Source organism: Pseudopipra pipra, chromosome 6 (assembly GCF_036250125.1).
Source record: "Pseudopipra pipra isolate bDixPip1 chromosome 6, bDixPip1.hap1, whole genome shotgun sequence".
Taxonomy (NCBI): Eukaryota; Metazoa; Chordata; class Aves; order Passeriformes; family Pipridae; genus Pseudopipra; species Pseudopipra pipra.
In genome coordinates, this window is record NC_087554.1 from 57,435,005 (window position 1) to 57,450,523 (window position 15,519).

At 42.3% G+C, this 15,519-nt stretch overlaps 1 protein-coding gene and 1 long non-coding RNA gene across 5 annotated transcripts in view; one reads left to right on the forward strand and one right to left on the reverse strand.

Moving 5' to 3' along the window:
* NUDT14 (nudix hydrolase 14) overlaps positions 1–441 on the reverse strand; it is a 61,094-nt gene extending 60,653 nt beyond the window's left edge. Inside the window, exon 1 of the mRNA XM_064659372.1 lies at positions 290–441. Coding sequence (XP_064515442.1) covers positions 290–370 — 81 coding nt within the window. The 5' untranslated portion in view covers positions 371–441. The remainder of the gene's footprint in view (positions 1–289) is intronic.
* Positions 54–14,029, forward strand: LOC135416322 (uncharacterized). Of its 4 annotated transcripts, XR_010431540.1 has the most exons (7): positions 55–295; positions 607–747; positions 882–928; positions 1,317–2,124; positions 3,792–4,038; positions 9,092–9,170; positions 9,725–14,029. It is a non-coding gene; the product is annotated as an uncharacterized LOC135416322 (long non-coding RNA). The 4 variants fall into 4 exon arrangements; XR_010431538.1 differs by having other exon boundaries at positions 54–295; positions 583–747; positions 882–2,124; XR_010431537.1 differs by having other exon boundaries at positions 882–2,124.
* Positions 14,030–15,519: the final 1,490 nt, after the last annotated feature.

The following is a 15,519-nucleotide window of genomic DNA, read 5'->3' on the forward strand; positions in this document are numbered from 1 at the left end:
CCACAAAACCAGCACGGGGTGAAGACGGCAGTGCCAGCCCCAGGTGAGCAGTGGGCACAGGGGACACCGCACAGCAGTGACCCCACGCTCTACCGGGCTGCCCACCTCCAGCCCCACCTCAGGGCGGGCCGAGGGGGTGCCGGGGGCAGCGCAGCCGCCCCAGGGGCGCCGCGGGCGGAGCGGGGCGGGCGGCGCCATGAGGCGACACCGCCACCGCCCCAAAATGGCGCAGGCGGGGGGTGAAGGGCACCGGCGGGAGGGGGCGGCGGGAGCCGGCGGCGCCACTCACCTGCCGGTAAGAGAGGCGGAAAGGCCGCAGGTACAGGGAGGAGGTGCAGGGCTGGAGCGCCAGCTCCTCGATGGCCTCCATCCCTGCCGGGGGAGGAGGGGGAGAAGGGGAGGAGGAAGAGGAGGAAGGGGAGGAAGGGGGGAGGCGCGCGCAGCCGCCGGCGGCCGGGCCGGGCCGGGCAGGGCCGGGAGCGGCCCCGGGGCGCTGACGGGGCGCGGGTGCGGCGCTGTCCTGCCCTCTGGCAGAGCCGGGATCAGTGAGTGCTGCGTTTCGCCCCCAAAACGGGGACACAGGGGCCCCGTCGCCTTTATTCACAGAGCCGTAGAATCGTCAAGGTTGGAAGACACCTTTAAGATCAAGTCCAAGCGTCAACCGAGCCCTGCCACTGTAACCCCTAAAGCACCAAACCGCATCGCCCAGCGCCAGGTCCAGACGCCTCTTAAACACCTCCAGGGATGGTGAGCCCATCACCTCCCTGGGCAACCTATCCCAGTGCCTGACCACCCGAACAATGGAAATTTTTTTTCTGATATCTGATCTGAATGTCCCCTGTGTCAGCCTAAGCCCATCTCCTCTCGTCCTTTCACTGCAGGCACGGCAGAAGGGACCGGCCACCACCGCGCTGCAACCTGCCTTCAGGTAGTTGCATTGTTCTCCAGAAACACCGATTGGTGATGATGTTTGCTCAGAAGGTTGGCACATGCTCTAGGGGTCAGTTATTTCCACATATTACACCAAAATTGATGGGGTGTTCCTGCACTGAACTGAACTGAAACCAACCTCCAAAGGCTGGATGCCACCTGTGTGCTACCTTTTTTGCCACAAGTTATCCCGATCCTGATTATACATGAGGCTTTGCAGGATGAGCACCTTGCTGTTAAAAGCACAGTCACTTATGCCGGCCTGCGTGGTGCTTTCATGTCAGAATGGGGGTTGTATGAGTGGTGTGGAAAATGCAGGGGTGAATACAGATTCATTGGTAGCCTGCAGTGCATCACTCGGTGCTTCTCCCAACTTTCCCTTTCAGGGTCAGCTTCCAGTCGTGGCCACACACCCAACACGTGACAGAAGAATAAATGCAGCTCAGTTAAATTCTTTTGTCTTTTTTCAACCAAGTTACAAAATAATTACTCTCTCTCCCTTTACTTCATTTTTGTCTTAAATAGCAGTTTTCTGATTTTCATAGGAGTTTGATCATTGTTATGCAACATCAGGTTAGATTATCCTTGTTGTTTTAATGCTTCTAATAATGATTTTCTAGGTTCATGAACAACAGAGCTCACTATTTGTAGTGGTCATTATCTCTCTGATTTGTGGTCACTTTCCGTGCAGATGTTCCTGTGTACAGCTATTTTGGTTGCTGTATAAATCAAATTATTTTGTCAATGTATCGACTGCACTGAGACTAATCTGAAATTTCTTGCATATGTTTCTTTTTTTGTCTTCTAATGTACTTCCATGTCATCACTAAGAAGGTTTATTGTCTTGTCCTGTGGTAGTAAGAATCCCAGCAGTCTGGCTAAAAGGAACAGACCGAGCAATTACAAAACTCACTAAGAAGTAAATGAGGCAGCACTTACATTGCAGAATGCTTACCATCAGTTCTGATAACACAAGTGGCAAAAAATGTTTGGTGGGGCTGAAAATTGTGGTTTTAAAAGTATGTTTGCAAAGCTATCATAAAAAGTAGGCAAGGAAATGTATTTTATTAGCTGACTTTGAAAATATTTGTGTAACTCTGTTTGCATCACTGTATATGTCCATATATTTCTGCTTTTTTCAGAACGATCTTGAGGTCATTCAGAGCTCCTGGGAACTTAAGCTATATTTTTCTAGTAAGTTATTTCAGTCTTCTAAGTCCAATTTAAGTATAAACACAGTTTCCATGCACAGCAGGTTTACAGTATCTCTGTTTGCTTATGTTAAAAGTTACCGGCTACCCAGGTCGGTTCAGCCACTCAGATTGCCCTCTTCAATAAACATTCTGACACCACTTTCAGGTTTTGAGTGTGTGTGTGTTTTGAGGAACATGTCATACTGTGTGATGGATTGCTTATTCCATTCCTAGCCTTAGGTGGGAAGCTTTTGGGGTTGTGATGTGTCACAGACCTGATCTTGTTAATGTACCTGGAACAGTCGAGTGCATTGTCACGGGAAAACACATTTTGGGGTGCTCTGATGTTGCAACTTAGACTTGTTGATTTTTTTGTTGGAAAATCTTCTTTGTGAGTATGCCAGCTGAACTGAGGGTTTAACAGGCTGAGACTGAGGAGCTGCCTTAGTGTTCCCATTTTGCAGGTGAAATCTGAGTGAGAAAATAAATAGGAAAAATATGTCCTGCATAGTGGGACTACCATTCACCACCTGGACCTGAATTTCATTACTGTTCTTCATTAAGGCCTAGCTAACCTGTGCAGCAAGTGCCTTTACATTTGCTAGTCCAAGAACAATCCCAAGAAGGAAATTCCCCTAAGTTCCCACTTATTCAGATGGATAGTAGCGAAGGAGGAAAAACTTCTGGATGGGTGAAATGCACTCCTGCTTTCCTGTTCCCTTTCACTGCTTTCGTGGCTTGCCTCTGCTGACTGGAATAGTGATTCCAGCCTAGCTCTAAGTGCACTGGCTTCACAGCAATAATTATGAGATGATACAATGCAGAGATGCTGCTCAGCAGCTCAGCTCAGGGGTTGGGAGAGCTCTGTTTCCACATAAAGTCCCACCAGGGGATGTGCCCACCATGCACACGCCACTTTTTCTGGAGTAACTTGATTCCAAAGGAAATGGAGAGACCAGGCATGTTTGCTCAGTCCGAGCGCTGCCCCAGCTTCTCTGTTGGGTGTTACTTCACATCCCTGTGTGTCTGCTCCTTTTTAAAGTAGCAGTACTAGTGGTGTTCCTCCAGAAACTTGGGAAAACAGGCATCCATAATTCCAGAGTGTCCAATGACTCTGTTCATGTCTATTACCTTCAATGAGAAGATTATGATACTTAAGTTTAAGCTCACGTTTAACTGCCTGCCAAATCTCTTGGATTTGATTAGCACCACTCCATTAAGTATCATTTACATTTCTATGATACTGTCCCTAAATCATCAGTTCCCAAACTTCTTATATCCTGGGTTACTCTTGGCTGTCACAGCTTCTTTGCAGAGCGCTATTCAGGTTTACCATTGCACTCCTAACTGAAATAGCTACCGCTGATATCCTTCCACAAACCAACTGCCTCATGCCATCCCATCTTCCTTGCTAAGTGACACTGTTAATTTGACTCCCAGAAACCAGGAATGTGTCAGAATGACAGGTTGCATTTCATTACATTAAATGCATTCCTTTTCCCCCCTTAACAGTGGCTTCTGTGCTGTATGTTGTTTTCTTGCATTTTAAAATAACAGATGTAAGGATGTGAATGCTACCGTGAGTGATTTCCTCATGAGTTCTTTATTTCCTGGAGCTGCTGGTCTCCTGTTGTAAAATACTAAAATCTAGATGTTTCACCCACACAGGCTCTGAAGGCTCTGAGAATGGTTTGTGTAACAGTCTAATAAACAACCTAATAAAGAAAGCAAAAAGCTGAGTAGAACTTTGTTCCTTTCCTGGAAAGGAAGATCAGCAGAGTACGTCAGCAGGCAGAGAGAGAAAAAGGAGAAGTGTCCTGTCTGGAGCTGAAGAGGCTCAAGGGAAGATTCACAGAGATTTCTTACAAGAAATGAAATGTTAACATTAGCGTTAAAAAGGAGTTCTTTCTGCAAGGTAAGGTTCTTTGTTTAACAGACTTCTCTCCAAAGCAGTGTTTGCCCTGTGTTACTTCGTGAGTAACTTATATTACCAGCAAAGTACCCAAATATTTTTTTTTTTTTGGCATTGCACTTTTAAAAAAATCCCCTTGAGCTTGAAGTTTCTGCCGACACAGTCCTTCCCTTCCCCTTCCAGTCACACAGTCCTTGGGCATACACTCTGCAGAGGGTCAGGTTGCATCCTCATTAGCAGTTTGTTTTATTGCTGTTTGCTTTGGGACACAACCGGGAACGTTCCCGTCCAGAGCCTGGTGCTACTGCCCTTCTGCTCGCGGAGGCTCCGGGAGCCAAGCACACTCTCCTACCTCCACCTGCATGCAGGTTTACCGTGAGTGGAAAACCAGGAATGTCCCTTGCAGTACTTCCCTCTTCCTGCTGGAGCGTAGTGAGGTGCCTGAGCTGTTGGGTTCATTCATGCACAGTTAGGCAGCACGTTTTCCTTAGCGATTTCTGTGTGTGTGAGCATCTGCATGTGCTTTTAATCTCCATCAATCCCTGCCAGGATCACTTTGCTCTTTGACATGCCATGGCTCATGAACAAAAAATCATCAGGTCCTGAGCGTTTCTTATCTCCAGAGGACTCCTCGAGATATTGCAGAGTATCATTACTTTCTTATGTCTTTTGACAGTTGTGAGTTGTTACGGTAGTAGTAACAGTAGTTACTAAGATACTACAAATATGGAAGCCTCAGGAACTAGAGGCACACTGACTTGCAATTCTCAGCTTTCATTTTTAAAAGACAATTTCTAACCCTCGTGGCTACAGAAAAAAAGAAGGGCAGAAAATGAAACAATGACAAACCTGTCGTTTGTGAACTGTTAAGCACAGGTCCTGTGCCAAGGTGATGCCACATATTTGGTAGAAAGGCTTTGCTGTTGGGATGACAGATAACATGAATGCCCAGCTCTGGGCAGCAGAGGCTGCTGAAGCCAAGGGGCACTGGCTGACCCAGGATCCGGCTGTGTGCCCAGTTCAGCCTGTCCAGCTGCAAATGACTTGGGATACCAGTAAAGCCATTTTCCTCTGCCTGGAAGCTGCTTCCAGAACTTCCTCCTCAGCTCCCATGTGCAGTTTTTGTTAAGATCACATAAAGTATCAGGAAGGCTGGACACCTTTGCTGCACATGCTTAGAGAGAAAGGTGGGTGGAAGTGTCCAAAATTCAGCATATTTTGTAAACTCATGTTGGAAATCCTTACAGTTGACAGCATGAAATCTTATCCTCTTCATGTGGGTCATCCTTGCATTGCCACAGAGATGTTAGTTTTGAGTGCCTTTCTTGGTATCAGATGCTTGTTCTTTCCATAATGAAGTGGCTGTTGTGAAGTTTGCCTTCTAAGGTTTACCCCTTAGGCTCCTGTGGAAAAGCAAGCCTGAAGCTGCCAATATCTAACTTTTAATTATTATTCAGTTCTGGGGCATAACCACCCTGGTTACATTCATGAAAGTCAGGAATCATGCTTATGCAATTCTTTTGGCATTGTAAATAGAGCCCTAGAGAAATTTGTTTTGATTTTAGTAGTAACTTTTCTGAGCGACGCCTTTTTTTTTTTTAATAAATTATTTACATTTCAATTAACAAATATAAAGTTAGAGGTCTGCACTGCAGTACATAACATTATGTTGCAGCAATTTTGTTCACCATCAGTTGGTCCAGAGCTGCTTTAATCCCATGAATAGCCTCAATCTGAAGAAGCTGGAGCAATTATTCATGTATGGATTTGCAGAACTGGGTTTGTAAGGACTGACAGCAGGAGCAAGACAGGCGTGGTATCTATCACTGATGTGCAGCACAGTGAGTTAAAGAAATATTTCAGTTTGTTTGCCTTAGATGTTTTCATTAGCTCCTCCTTGTTTTGAGAAACACAAAGTGTGTCTCTCTTAATGAGAGCAACCATCTTGGTCTTTGTGAAGTTAAGTACTGTCTCCTGACTGTAGTAGGAAACTCACCTGTGTCTAGTAGAGTAGTGTGATTTCTCAGAAGAACTGACATGTATCCATCTGCCTTGTGAAATAAAGGTCTGATAAAAAGCTCTTTTTTTAGTGCATATCATCATTAAAAGCCTTGAACTAAATATGGTAAGAAAAAAAAATTAAACATATTCAGTATAAATATAGATATGTATATCATGACATGTAAAATTGATCTATCTAAAAATACTGGAGGGAAAAAGCTCTTCAACATAAATATGCAACTAATATGTCAAATAGTCCTTAAGATATTCACAATGTAATATGACAAGTTGCAATATGGTATAAAATAGAGGGAGGTGGGTGAGAACTTGGGAAGTCAATTCTCATTTCTAGCTTTTCAGCTGGGGGAAGAACAAACACACAGCCTGTGAAAAAAATAAGAAACAATATGCATGCAAAATTTAGATACTTTTATATTATTTTAATTACTATCCAACAAATGTTGCCTACAGCTAGCAGAGTGAAAATGATTAGAGGGAAGGCTTTGATTTTTCAATTAACTTCTCTCTAATGAGGGAAAAAAGAAAATGATAACACTGTGTTGCTTGCATTACAAAACCACGTACAACTAATATCTGGATCTCATTATGCTGGAAACTGTTCAAATACAGGTAGAAAAATGGTGTCTTTCACAAAAAAAAAAAAAGCAGCAAACTAATTCATACAAAAGAACAAACAAGATGAACATACAGTAACAAGGAACAGCTGAAGGAGAGGAAAAGATCAAGAAGAATCTTCTTTTGTTTGCCACATATGTATGCAATAGAGCTGGAAGGAGAAAAGTATTTTGATTTCTCAGGGAACCTTGATGTTCCAATAGTTTGAAATTGCCTGTAAAAGGGACTGGAGCCCGAGCTGTGGGATACTTGAATGTTGGCCATGGCTCTAGCCATGACCCTGGTATCTCTGAGCTCCCCAGTGACCACGACACTGTGCTGTGCCTGGTAGCCTGCCCTGGACTGTAGGCATTATAAGTCCAAGTGTCCTTAATCTTCAGGCAGTTTTGTTGGAGCTGTGGGAACTGGAAACCCTGGTCCTCAGGAGAGTACCAGCTGGGCTGCTCAGAAGCTGGGGCTGGCATAACTCCAGTGGAAGCTTGCCTGTTTTCCAAAGGAATTTAATTGAATACTTGTCTGGATGAAATCTTTCTGTTTGGTAAATTGAGACATTCCAAAGGAAAAGTGTAGTCAGAGGGGTTTTATTCCACCAGATGTAGGGAGCAGGTATCTGGCTTCTATTTTGATATATTTAAATATAAATACATGTATGTGTGATTTATGTGATAGAAAGGTAAAGAGACACAACTGGCCATTTTCCTGCCTCCTCTTCATTAGGCATACTATATTATTTTCGTATTTATTTCTGTTGTACCAATACTTAGGAATCCAGAACTTTATTGTGCTCATCATTGGTATCAAATCACAGAACAAAACAGCCTAAATGCTTTAGTGAGATTCATTAGAAGTGTGTTGGAGGAGAGCTCAGAGGAAGGACAGGGTAAGTGCTCCACAAGTTACTTCAGGGGGTTGTAACTTTTCATCAAAAAGCATGTGATTGAAGGACAGCACGGACAATGATTTGGCTATGGCAGTGAGGGATATGGGCTGGAGATACAGAGCAGCAGGATTTCATTATCAGTGACTTGAAGTCAGGAAGCAATATAAGGGTTGGACTGATTGAGTTGAGGCGATTGAGCAAGTAACCTGCAAGAAGTTGAGCTGATGTGTTGTTGAGAGCTCACTGGAATGTTAGTGTTTGGGTCTTTAAAAGATTGGGTCTCCAAGAGATTTGGTCTCCATAAAAATCAAAGTTCTGAAAAACAAAATCCTAGGCATTTTATACTGGACTCTCAAAACTGTTCTCATTGACATTTTCCTAACTTGTGAGTGCTTGACTTTGAAACCTTGATAATTTTTTTTAATAAACATTCTACATATTTAGACATTTTCAGTTCTTTGGTTTAGTTCAGAAAAAAAATAAAACCACAAAAATCAACCCTTCCTCCTCTTTCCTATTTGTGAACCATCTTTCTGGATTTATTATTTTGTGCTGTGTTCTTGGAGGCTGCAGTGAAGGTTTCCAGAGCATTTCAATTGCAGATGTGGGCATTAGTATGCTCACAGTAAAACCGAGCCCAGGGATATCCAACCTTAATCTCTGTCGATCTCCTGGAGCAGCCTATTCTCACTTTATTTTTGCAATGCTCCCTCTCTTAATGCCTCTTCCTTGCCTGCAGCCACTTCATTAGAAAGCCTGCAGAGTGGAAGAGGTGGATGTGTTTAATGTTGATGGCAATCAAAACCAAAGGAAAGACACTGTTTGTTTGGCCACCTGCTCTTGTGTGAGGATGTTGTACCCCAGCTGAGCAAGGCGGACAAGGCACGGGGTGTTAGGTATGTTAAGTTGGTTTGTGCTGTGCAGGGCATATCGTTGCTTTCAAATTGATAGGGAGCTACTTAGTGCATTGCCTTTCTGCCTAGACTAAATCCTAGATTCTCATAGCTAAGCAGACTGTATGAACAAAATGCCCTCCTCCATCAGGGTCAGGAATTATACTGTTTTAACCATAGTGTTCTATAATAACGACTACAGTTTTCTACTTGGTGTTTTAAAGATATGAAATCCATGCATGCTAACATATCTGGATGAGAGATTGTCCTGACTTAGAGCCAATTTTTGGCAGAGACAATAGAACAGACTCACAAACAGGTGGTTCTCATCACTGGGTGCATAATGCTGTGTGTATGCATGTTAGCCCTTGCCTAGCGCCCTGATGCTGTAGAGAAGGCAATTTTCCCTGGACATAGATTGGGATGTATTTGCTGGAGAGGGTAACTAAGCACTTCCTTCACTGAGGCTTCCTGCTTGGTACCTGTATAAATATCTCTAGGCAAGCAGGTAAACCAACAGCACATAATCTGTCACTGCTAAGGACAGCATTGCTGTTCTGTGTACATAGGAAAGGGAAATGCGTTTAGAGGGAACGTGGATGTTCTGTTCTTCATTCATGTGTGTCTAAATTCTAATCTCTTTCAGTGTGCCATAAATCCAAAATAACTAACCGAAGTCAGTGCAGTTCCTGGGGATTTGTGCTACTGTAAATGAGAACAGAATGGTAAATATTTTTCTCCCTCTCTCTCCTAATAGTGAGAAGAAAAGCTAGATTGTCAGCCTGACTGTACTTCTTTGCTTTTCTTTGCTGACACTGTCATAAAATGGACATCATTTAAACATTCTTTATTTTTTATATTTGGAATATAACAGAAGGAGAGCCTTGATGGCTTTTTATTTTACAGAAATATAAACATTAAAGTAATTTTTCTTTTACACGTGTTAGGAAGCATAATTTACTTGAAAGGACCCTATTATATACTCAGTCCTGTATTTGTTTATCTAATTGAATAGAAGAGCATTTACTGCAGTTTCAAAGTTAAGCCAATAAACATTTGTCTTTGTATTGCAGCAGCGATGTTTGACAACTGGGTTGGGCAACACCCATTTTAACTTGAGTTTATTTTATAGTATTGACGAAGCTAAACTCCCAAGTACATTTTCACTCCCTTACTTTTGCGCTGTTGCCATAAGTTGGGTATTCGGCAAAAGATGCTGAAAACCTTTCATACAAGTTGCCTGTGTTACTTACATTATCGTTGTTCCCATCACCATTAGGTCGTCTGACAACTCTAAATTTTGTTTCACATATCCCTGGATACCCTTGTTGTGTGCAACAAGACGTGGAGATATGAGCAGCGGGATTTTAAATGGTTTATAATTCCACTTAAAATCAAGAGGAAAGGAGTGGAAAACAAACAGAACCTTTTTCTCTTCTGTGCCATGTTCACACCAAAACATCTGTCCATCAGCTCTACTTCCTTCAAGTCCAGGAACACCGTGGTTATGGGAGTGCTTAAAAAGCCTGCAATTTTACTGTCAGAGGATGCCGTTGACATTCCTAGACATGAAAATACTTAAGATTGCTGTATGCTGGTTTTTGGGTTTTTTTTTTTACTCTATAAATGGCATTCTGAACTGTGCTGCCTGTATCAAATAGCTCCTGGAACATCCCTCCTAATCAGTTCCTTTTGGGAGCAGGATCGTCGGGCTCGTTCTGAAGCCGTGCCAGTGCCGGCAGTGCATGGGGACTACAGATGAGATCTTTGTTACAGAAGCATGAGATCAATTCACCATTCCGGGCCATGTAGTAAATGCATTCCTGGCTGAATGTTACATCGTTTTTATTTTCCTGGGACAGCATTGCACTGTGTCTCCTCTCTGAAAGAGCTATGTTCATTAGATACAGGAAGTCCTGCTAATCATCCATAACGTTACATTAACAGCTGCTGGTGCGTCTTTGAATGCCCAGTGATGAGGGGAGAGTTTGCAAGAGATTTGGTGCTTCTTTGCTGTGATTGTTTTCTTCAGCATGCTTCAGAATCCGAAGTTCTGTAAAAAAAAAGGGCAGTTAATCCTTAGGGTTGTGAGGAAAACTTTTAAAACATGCACCAGATGGAAATCAATGCAGTAGTGTCTTGCAAGCAGACAGATAGGCTGAGAAGAAATCTGAAGTCTGATATTATTTGGATTGAAGGAAAAAGAGCTGCAAAGCAGTCATGCAACTTAGATATCATCGATACAGAATATGCAAGTCTGCAGTGAGCTCTGTCTCATTTCATATCGTTGACAGCTTTGTTTTTGTCAGTGGCTCAAGATAAACCCAATTTTCTCTCCTGTTGATTTGTGCTCCCTTTCTTTTGTATAGACAACTTCCTTTGGCACATGATAGCTGACTCAGGAACAGAGCTGACCGGAAAAAAAAGATTTCCAGTCTATAGACAATAAATTTATACTTCTGCCCTTGTTTTATGCACATTTTTTTACGAAAAGAAAAAAAAAAAAAGAGAGAGCAAAGAACATGATTAATGAATGGCGAGATGTTTGATTTGAACTGTTTTGACATGTCTGAAACCCTTATGTTGGAGTGGATAAGCCTGGTGTCTGCTTTATGTGTAGTGAAGTCTTCAGGAGTCTGTCCTGGGTGCCATTGGTTACTCCTTAGCCCCAGTTTGGGATCTTTGACACTTCTCTGTAGATGAGATATAGCAGGATTTCTGCACATAATTCTCCAGAACAATCCATTGTTCATGTCACCAGGATTCCTGCTTGTCCAACTCCAATCCAGTTTATGGGACAAACTCTCTGCTGACAGTGTTACTGCTTTTGGTAGAGGAAATATTAATCCAACATCCTCCTGGTCATAGCAAAATTAATGGTAAAATAAATCCCAAGGTGGTTTACAGTGTTTCGGAGGAAAAATACATAGTAAATCACATCTTGTGCTCTTGAATCCAGATGATTCCCCAATGTCAGCAATGAACAGGGGATGTGGTTTCAGGGAGCTGGATATTCCATGTGCCACAGAGGCGATGTGGGCCAAAAGCACATGAAAGCACATTCATTCCTGGTCCTTCCAACACAGGAAAGTGCCCATAACCATAACAACCTGCTAAGGAGTGAGAGCTCTGCCAAATGAATAGCACAGAGCTGATAGCAACTGCTGGCTAAAACAGGTAGGCAGCTGGTATCCATGGATGGCATGGAGGGGAACTGCCCTAAGAGATGGCAAAGGTAAAACAGTAATAATCAAAGAAATGCCCATCTGATGAGTGTAGATATTTGCATGCAGCACCTTCCAGCACACCTAGGTAGGTGCCTCACAGCTCTAGGTTGTTGATACTCTGCAAGACCATACATGGTACCATTTGCTTTAATAGTAGCAATTAGTGGGCCAGTACAATAAACAGTGATTTTATGAAAATGAGGACTGATCCATTCACAGATGGATCCGAGACAAAGATTGAATGCCATGCTTGTCATCAGTCAATGCACTCCTCAAGGTGTTCAGTGTCCAGTGTATGTTTTGCCAGATATTGTTATGAGATCCTTACAACAAACCATTTATTTTTGCACATTAGCTGCATTGCAGGTAGCCTGGGCTGTCAGTTATACCTGCTGTATGTTCTAGTGCAGGCAGGCAGAAGAGCAGGTCCCAGAATGTGCTCACAAAAAATCATTTTGTCCCTCATTTTTGCTTGATTCACCCTTGCAGTGAGATGCCATATGGCATTGCAATAGGCAGAGTTAGCAGTAGGAAGCTACAGAAAGGCAGCTTTAAAAGAGAAATTCATTCACCATTGGAGTACAACTTCCAAGGTAAACCGTCTCATGGTGGCTGATAGTTAACTTGGTATTTTTTGGAAGTTCATAGACAAGTTGATAGATTCTACCAAGTCTCAGCTGTTATGTACTGTGTGATGCAAGGCAAGTGGGGGGTTATCTGGGGAGAAGTGCATGGCAGAAAACACATTGGTTCCAGTCCTCCACTATCTCCTGTCTCCTCTTCCCTGGTGTCCCTCCTGGTTCCCAGCAGGGAGTCTCAGGAAGACAAACTTCAGGCACCTTTTGTACCTGCAGTTCGGTGACAACAGGGCTGCTCCCTTGGTATTCAAGGTGGTGTAGGGGAAAGAGGACTTAGGTTTCATGTTTCTGCCTCTTCACCCTTCTTTTTACCCTCACCTCCCTTGATTTTGGGAGTTCCATGCTGCTGGGAGACAAGGATGAGAGATCTGGCTTTGAAAGAGATGAATCCTAGAACAGAACAGGAGCCTTCAGGCTGTTCTTTCTGCCTGGTCACAGGGAATACAGTCAGTCTCTGCCGTCACCGGATGCTACATCCAGACAGGACAAGATGTTTGAAGCCCTTGAGTGTTGTTAGTCTCCTGTCAGCCAACAGCACAAAAAATGTAGCACTCGAGCTCCAAGTCCTGGAAATCGGCGTTGATTTAATGAGATTTCACAATAAATAAGCATTTCAGTTTCCCTGCACTATGAGTCTTTAAGGATTTTGAGCTTTTCTGTGCAAACTTGGAGGCTTGAAATGAATTATTTAGGTGAAAGATGAGTCTTTCTTATGATTATGATTTCTTGTCTTTGTATACTTAGACACCCATTCCTGTAGGATAAAGAAACATATCAGAAGACTTGCTTTGGTATCCTTGAATCTGGAAACAGCTGGTTTTTTTAAAGCTGGATGCTGTTGTACCAGAGAATGAGACTGCTGTGAATCCTGGGTTTAGCTGCAGAAGTAATTTTAACAGGCGCCCACATGTGTTTAATAAAGCCAGATTTCCACCTTTCCAACTGCAGCTTTAGTCACAGCAGCATATTTTGTAGTTCCCTCTCAAGCTGAGCTTTATGTGATAGTAATGGCAATGTTGCTGAAGCAGGAAGAGTCGAATCAAACACCATTGCAATCAATCTCACAGTTCCCAGCTAGCAAACTGAGCAGGAAAGTGTTAAATCTCCTCCAGCAACGCTGTATGGGAGACCTCCAATCATCTTTACCAAGTAAAGTGGATCCTCCAAATTAGGTCATCTGTTTGCTTCATTCTGAAAGATTTTTATTAAAATGAAAAAATGTTTTCTGTTTCTTGTCCCAGAGAGAAAACAAACATTGGCATCTAGAGTGGTGGAAGACAAACACTTGGTGCTGGGCAACTTGATTAAAGTGTATTCCTTGTAATGAGCGGTGCCTCCCTTATCCTGCCATTGTGTTCAGACAAGGAAAAAAAAAGGAGGGCCTGCCCTTTCCCATTGTATAGTCACATTTTCCAAGTGCAGTAAAAATGGGTTTTATAAAAAGCCCTAAAAAATAAAAAAAAAAAAAAAGAAAAAAATGAACTCTGTCTTTTAGTAAACCACTGAAGCAACTCTTCAACAAAAACAATCTTGTGCACCTTATATATAGAAGAACTCCTGAAATTAGTGCTCCATCTAACCTACCAGAGAAGGAAGATCATACTGATAAAAAAGGTTTGGGATAAATTTTTGTGAGCCTTCCTTAAAGGCTTGCTACTAGAATCAAAGCTGAATTTTACTTGGGGAAGGTAATAAAGGAAAAAGTGATTTGCAGTAGAAGACTGTGTTTGTACTGTTATATTTTTATCACTGCTATCACCAATACCAACATCTACATTCATCTACCCATGTACATTAACCAGCAGTCTACTAACATATTAACAGACGTTATTAGCTGTAATAGCCCAGTTCAGTCAGATTTAATGGGAGAATCACAAAGTCTCTACATCATGTTTGCCATTACCCAGAGAGAGTTGCTTGTGGGCATTCACCTGCGTGCAAACTGGGCAGGAAAAATTAAAACTGTGCATCATATGCTTGCATTTTGGAAACAGTAAAAAGAAGCTGTATTAAGTAGACAGACACAGGTATCTTCAGAAAAAAAAAATCTACAAAGAAAACCTGAGTCTTAGGCTAAGCCATGTCCTCAACTCTGTTTTGTGGCACTTCTATTTGTTTTAAAGACTCAGCATGGATTTTCCTTGGTGTCTTTATGTGCTGAGTATTGCTGTATTGGTTCCACCACCACCAGACTCAGTAAACAAGGATGTGCCCAGGGAAAAACAGACATGGTTAAAAAGATCTGTGTTGCCAGCTAAAATCTGGTTAGGTTAGTGTGGGCTTCTAGCAGCCAAAATAAAACAGTTGTGCAGGGCCAAGAATTTCAAGATAGAGAGGGCTGGAGGAATTCTAAATATGCTACAGAAGTGGAAGCAACAGGACTTGGCAAAATCCTTGGTTGAGATAGAGAAACAACGTGTCTTGCTAGCCAAACAACAGGGTGGTGTTGAAAGAGAGAGTGCGATGGCAAAACCCTTGGGCAGAGAGAGGATATCCAGGAAGGAATGTTTGAGATTTGGACCTGGATGGAGATTAAAAGCTGGCTCTAATGAAATACTCATTTGCTCAGACATTTGGTTCACTGTAAATATAAATTCTTGATCTAAAATTCATCTTTAGTATGATCAAGGGATCTGAACTGACCAAGTAATTCTGAGATCCAACAAAAACGCAGCACTCTTGAGTTATAAAAAGACAAATCTATGTACCTCCATACTTACAAATATGTGTGTTAAATGGAGATGCTTTTGACATGATAGTCTAAATAATAGAGACAAATATTTCGTACTAGTATAGTATTTTACAATTACAGTGAAGAATTTAATTTCCTTATGCTTTGGTTCTGTATTAACACATTTGTTTTTAGATTTTTTCTTTTCTTCCCTGTTTTAGGGATAATTACATTCCCCTTAGCTGCTTCACTAATAGAAAGAAATTTATCTGTGGAACCTGCAGCAGAGAAGCTTAACACATAAATGCTTATGCCTAATTGGCAAGAGAATTAGCAAAGTGATGCAGATATTTTTATAGTCCCCAATTACACACTAATGTGTATTGATTGAGAGAGAAGCAGTGCACGTCCCAATTTCTCAGCACAAAAGAAATATGCAGTCAGCCAACATGGCATTTTTGCTGTCTGTTTTTCTTTGTTTTTAGCACCAAGTCCAATATAAAAGGCAGGTACTTTCAGTTAATTAAAATCACACATT